General features: G+C 55.3%; 1 protein-coding gene across 1 annotated transcript; it reads right to left on the bottom strand.

Annotated features, from left to right (window-relative positions):
- Positions 1-2,248, bottom strand: ADRB3 (adrenoceptor beta 3). The gene is made up of 2 exons (XM_002819002.5): positions 1,044-2,248; positions 1-22 (listed from the first exon to the last, which is right to left on the bottom strand). The coding sequence occupies exons 1-2, from the start codon at positions 2,246-2,248 to the stop codon at positions 1-3; spliced, it is 1,227 nt and encodes a 408-aa protein (XP_002819048.3).
- Between the last annotated feature and the right edge of the window lie 3,185 nt (positions 2,249-5,433).

A 5,433-nucleotide genomic window follows, 5' to 3' on the forward strand; every position in this document is an offset into this window, starting at 1 on the left:
CTAAGAAACTCCCCAAGAAGCCCTGGAAAAAAAGTGGAGATAATAGACCCTGGGGTGAAAGGAGCAACAGGTGCACTGAGGGGAATGACAGAGATCAGGGACCCTGGAACGCATATTTAGTTACACCAAAACTCCAGGGCACCACCCAGCCACACACGTCCCACCCCATCCCTACTCCAACCCAGCCCAGGGAGCGGGAGGGCACACATCTGCACTCACAGGCTCCTCACTCACAGCTGTACTTCATACCGGAAGTGGATTCTCACCTCCACAGCTGTCAAACCTTTGAGAAAACCCAGAACTAAGGCCGAAGGCTTGGGGGGCGGGGGGGCACTAGCCCTGCCTTCAAGTCCGAGCCACGTCTAGTGATGGCAAGAAATCGGGGGGAGGGGGGCAAAGAACTGAGCTGGAAAACCAAAACTAGAGCCGACCCGGCGCCCTGGCTCAGGCCTGTAATCCTAACGCTTTGGAAGGCTGAGACAGAAGGATCACTTGAGGCCAGAAGTTCAAGACAAGCCTGGGCAACATAGCAAGACCCCATCTCTATAAGAAATTTTAAAAATAGCTGGGATTGGTGGGGCTCGCCTGTAGTCCCAGATACTCAGGAGGCTGAGGTGGGAGGATCGCTTGAGCCCAGGAGCCAGGAGTTCAAGACTGCAGTGAGCTGGGATCGCGCCACTGCATTCCAGCGTGGGTGACAGAGACGAAACCCTGTCTCTATTAAAAAAAAAAAAAAATCCCTAAAGCCGACCAGGCGGGGCAAGAGTCCTCGGGACACCGCAGCGCTTTCCGGTGGCGCACCTTGAGTCCTTGGGTGAGGAACGACGGCCCGCTCGCCCTCCTTTGCTTCTACCCTAGTGACTGGATCCGGAAAGAAAAGGACCCTGGGTCCCATTTTGGTTCGCTACTCCTCATTCCCTTTTCTCTCCAAGCAAAGCCATCCCACCTTCTCCTAGTAAACTCCACACTCAAAAATTTGACCCACGGAGACATAGCATGCTTCCCGACCCTGAGCCGCCGGTCCCTCTGCCTCGGTTACCTACCCGTCGAGCCGTTGGCAAAGCCTGGGCTGCGTGGGGCTGGTCCGGGCAGCAGGAGCGCCCGAGGGGAAGAGGGCCGGGCGGGCGGCGGCGCAGGGCTCGGGAGGCAGGCGACGGCCGCAGCGGCACAGAAGACGGCGGAAGGCGCTGCGAAAGTCCGGGCTGCGGCAGTAGATGAGCGGGTTGAAGGCAGAATTGGCATAACCTAGCCAGTTCAGGGCAAGGAAAGCCTGGCCCGGGACTAGAGAGGGGCCCCCCAGGGCGCGCAGCACGTTGGCCAGAAAGAAGGGCAACCAGCAGAGAGTGAAGGTGCCCATGATGAGACCCAAGGTGCACAGGGCCCGGTGTTCCCGGAGAGGCAGGAGGCGCGCGGGCCGCCGGCCGCAGGCGGGCACCCCTTCGGGCAGAGCGCAAGTCCCCACCGGGGCCGGGGCCAGAGAGCGCAACGGCGCCGGCGGAGACTCCTCGGGCGGAAAGCGGCCCAGCTCCCCGCGCAGCAAGCGCAGCTGGCGCGTAGCCACCACGAAAACCCGCGCGTAGACGAAGAGCATCACGAGAAGAGGAAGGTAGAAGGAGACGGAGGAGGACAGCAGCACGTAGGGCATGTTGGAGGCGAAGGCACAGCAGCGCGGGTTGGAGTGGCAGCGCTGCGCCTCGGCGTCGGCCCCTACGCGCCACCACTGGCTCATGATGGGCGCAAATGACACCGCGGCCGACACGACCCACACTAGGACCACGGCTGTCCGGGCGCGGCGCTTGGTGACCAGTGCGCCGTAACGCAGCGGGTTGGTCACAGCCAGGTAGCGGTCCACGGCCAGGGCGCACAGGGTTTCGATGCTGGCGGTCACACACAGCACGTCCACCGAGGTCCACAGCTCGCAGCCAGTGGCGCCCAACGGCCAGTGGCCAGTCAGCGCCAAGGTGGCCGCTGGCGGCACCACCAGGAGTCCCATCACCAGGTCGGCTGCGGCCAGCGAAGTCACGAACACGTTGGTCATGGTCTGGAGTCTCGGAGTCCGGGCGATGGCCACGATGACCAGCAGGTTGCCTCCCACGGTGGCCAGCACCGCCAGCGCCAGCAGCGCCCCGGCCAGGGCCGCCGCCCAGGGCACCCCTGGCAGCCCACTGGTGTTGGCGGTATTGGGCGCCAGGGTGGGGAGGTCCGGCCATGGGGCAAGAGAGCTGTTCTCGTGAGGCCACGGAGCCATCCCCGGGTCGCGTGTAGGGCGGTAGGGAAAAAAGGAAGGAGGGGGTCTCCCAAATCACCTGGCTCAGGGGAGGGGGCAGCAAGGCGTGAGAGCGACTTCCCCAGCCTGGGCCATCTTCCCTAGCTGTCCCAGCCAGAGCGCTCAGCCTCCCCCCACTCCCTCGGTGCCACCGCTCTTGGGGGAGGAGTAGCGACGCTTAAAGGGGCAGCGGCCAATAGTCTGGAGTGGCCTCTGGAGCGGAATTGGAGAGTGGGGACGATGGCCAATGGGATGCTCCACGTTTCCTTTAGCTAAATCTGGCTCCTCTGCCACCATCTGTCCACCCCTGCCGTGGCCAGGCTCCTGAACTCAGCATAGCACTCCCTGGGCACTGGCTTCCTGGAGCCCTGCACCTCCTTTCCCAGAAGTTCTCACAGCAAGGCAGGGGAGGGAGAGAGGAGAGCGCTCCCATCCCCACCCTTTATGTATCAGAGGCAAAGGTAACCCGCTGGAGTCAAGCGAAGGATTCACAGGAGCCCCGCATCCACTTGGGTGGCCTCCCCTAAGGTATTTTAAATTAAGTAACAGGGCTCAGCCAGTATCTCCTCTCCCAAGACCTTAGCTTGGTGAGATTTGTCCCCTTTCCCTTCTATTTCAGTTACCTTCTCTTTCCTTCCAGCTTTTTGTTTCTGTTTTTTTTTTTTTTTAATATTTTCAGGTACTGAGGAAATTTACTATATTTCAAGTCTCTCTCTCTCTTTCTATTTTTCCCAGGCTGGCTTTGAACTTCTGGGCTCAAGCCACCCTCCTGTCCCAGCCTCCTGAGTAGTTGGAATTGCAGGCGTGAACCACTAGCAGGCTCAGGAGTCTTTTTCATTGCTAGCTCTGGATTTGCATTTGGATTTGGCACTATGTAGTCTGGGATGCTGAAGAATTTCAATTTCTCCATCTTCCCCACTCTGCACTGCCCCTTCCATGCACCTTTCCAACTAGAGATTTTCTAGATAGCCCCTTCTCTTAAAATCTTTCTGTTATAAAGACATATTAAAAATGGATGAATCAACAGGTGGGCACGGTGGCTCACGCCTGTAATCCCCAGCACTTTGGGAGGTCGAGGTGGGCAGATCACCTGCCGTCAGGAGTTCAAGACCAGCCTGAACAACAAGTAGAAACCCTGTCTCTACTAAAAATACAAAAAAAAAAAAAAAAATTAGCCGGGCGTGGTGGCGCATGCCTGTAATCCCAGCTACTCGAGAGGCTGAGGCAGGAGAATCTCTTGAACCTGGGAGGCAGAGGTTGCAGTGAGCCGAGATCACACCATGGCACTCCAGCCTTGGCAACAAGAGCGAAACTACGTATATAAAAAAAAAAAAAAAAAGGATGAATCAAGAGGCTGAGAGGAGAGGATCGCTTGAGCCCAGGAGTTCAAGGTTTCAGTGATCCGTGATCATGCTACTGCACTCCAGCTTGGACGACGGCAAGCAGCAAGACCCTATTTTTTAAAAAAATGGATAAATGGGTGACTGGGTATGAGGCATGTCCACCATCCTCCCCAACTATACACAACTCTTCCATTGCCATCTCCCCAATGGTAAGTGTTCGCTCCACTTCCTTTAGGTTTTTTGTTTGTTTGTTTGTTTGTTTTTTGAGATGAAATTTTGCTCTTGTTGCCCAGGCTGGAGGGCAGTGGCACAATCTCAGCTCACTGCAACCTCCGCTTCCCAGGTTCAAGCAATTCTTCTGCCTCAGCCTCCCAAGCCTCCCAGTCTCCCAAGTAGCTGGGATGAGCATGTGCCACCAAGCCCAGCTAATTTTTGTATTTTTAGTAGAGACGGGGTTTCACCATGTTGGCCAGGCTGGTCTCAAACTCCTGACCTCAGATGATCTACCCGCCTCGGCCTCCCAAAATGCTGGGATTACAGGTGTGAGTCACCGTGTCCGGACTTCCTTAAGGATTTCATTCATTAACTTTTAAAAACTAGAAGGCGTTGAGTTGAGGAATTCATGCGTTCATCTTTGAGCATGTGCAGTGGCAGGCCTAGTGTTTCAAAGCCTCTGAAGTCTCTTAGGCGGTTCCACCAGAGGCTTCCCTCTTCCTCTTCCCTTCTGCCAGCCCTCACTCAAGACTTGCAAGGCTTCCTTTTTCCAGCCCCTGCTCTCCCAATCTCTAAACCAGTTCCTCTCAGATTGCGTATGGGGAGGGGGCACTGGAAAATAAAGCCCCAGGGTTCAAGTGGAGAGGCAGGAAGATGTGACACCTTATTAGGGCCTATCAGGACCTGATTCTTGAGCTGTCAGTGCTTCCTCCTCTGAAACAATGGGACAAAGGGGGAAAAAATTATCATGGAAAATGCCTCCAGGGCTATGCCCTGGCAGGTCTCTGAACAGATCTATATTTCGAAAGAACACTTTATAGTCACTGGTATGAACAATCCCTCTGGGAGGCTGAGCTGGGGGCTGGGAGTTAGGAAGGTTGCAGGGGAATTCAGAACCTAAAATTATCTCCAAGGAAAAAGAACCAGCCTCATCTCCCAGGGACCCAGCTGCTCACCCATGAGCACAGTTTGTCTTGGGCTCCCAAGCAAGTGACTTCCATGCCCATGAAGAACCCCAAGCAGGCCTTTGGATCCATGGAAATCCATGGGGGTGAAAGTGAAGAGGCAGCCTCTGGCCACTTCCACCTCTTACTGCCCCCACTCAAGTCATGACAGCGTGGTGCAGGCCCCACTGGGCATGGAGTCTTGGCTGCTGTGGCTTCCTGTTGACCATAAAGGCGGTCACTCCCAAGTAGGGTTTTGCAACACCCCAGAGTGTTGTTGCCAGTTATCTCAAAGGGATATCATAAGATTCCCAAAATGTAATCTCTAAAATCAATGCATGCCATTCAGCAATTTTTTTCCAGGACATCAGCATTGGAGGGGGAAGGGAAAGGGGTGCCGGGAAGTGAAGCAACCTCAAGGATGTCAGTGCCTTAGGGGTGACCTTGTAATTTGGAAGAAGTGTGTAAAAATGTTTAACATTTTCAAAAAAGACAGGATTTCTCAAACCATCTGAGTGTGCCTGAGTTTGGGGAATGATTAGGCCAATAACCAAACGACACTGTAAGAAGAGAAATTTCTGACTCCCGTTAGGGAAGGTTTTATGAGCAAACTCATCAATGTTGAGACACTTGGCTTCTTCCTCCCCTGCCAACCCATCCCTGCTCT

Source organism: Pongo abelii, chromosome 7 (assembly GCF_028885655.2).
Source record: "Pongo abelii isolate AG06213 chromosome 7, NHGRI_mPonAbe1-v2.0_pri, whole genome shotgun sequence".
Taxonomy (NCBI): domain Eukaryota; kingdom Metazoa; phylum Chordata; class Mammalia; order Primates; family Hominidae; genus Pongo; species Pongo abelii.

Bases quoted from the DNA above. Each gene is read 5' to 3' on its own strand.
- ADRB3 (XM_002819002.5), bottom strand. From the start codon at position 2,248: ATGGCTCCGTGGCCTCACGAGAACAGCTCTCTTGCCCCATGGCCGGAC. The intron at 23-1,043 runs GTAGGTAACCGA...CTTTTTTTCCAG, and splicing joins CTTTGCCAACGGCTCGACGG to GGCTTCTTGGGGAGTTTCTT.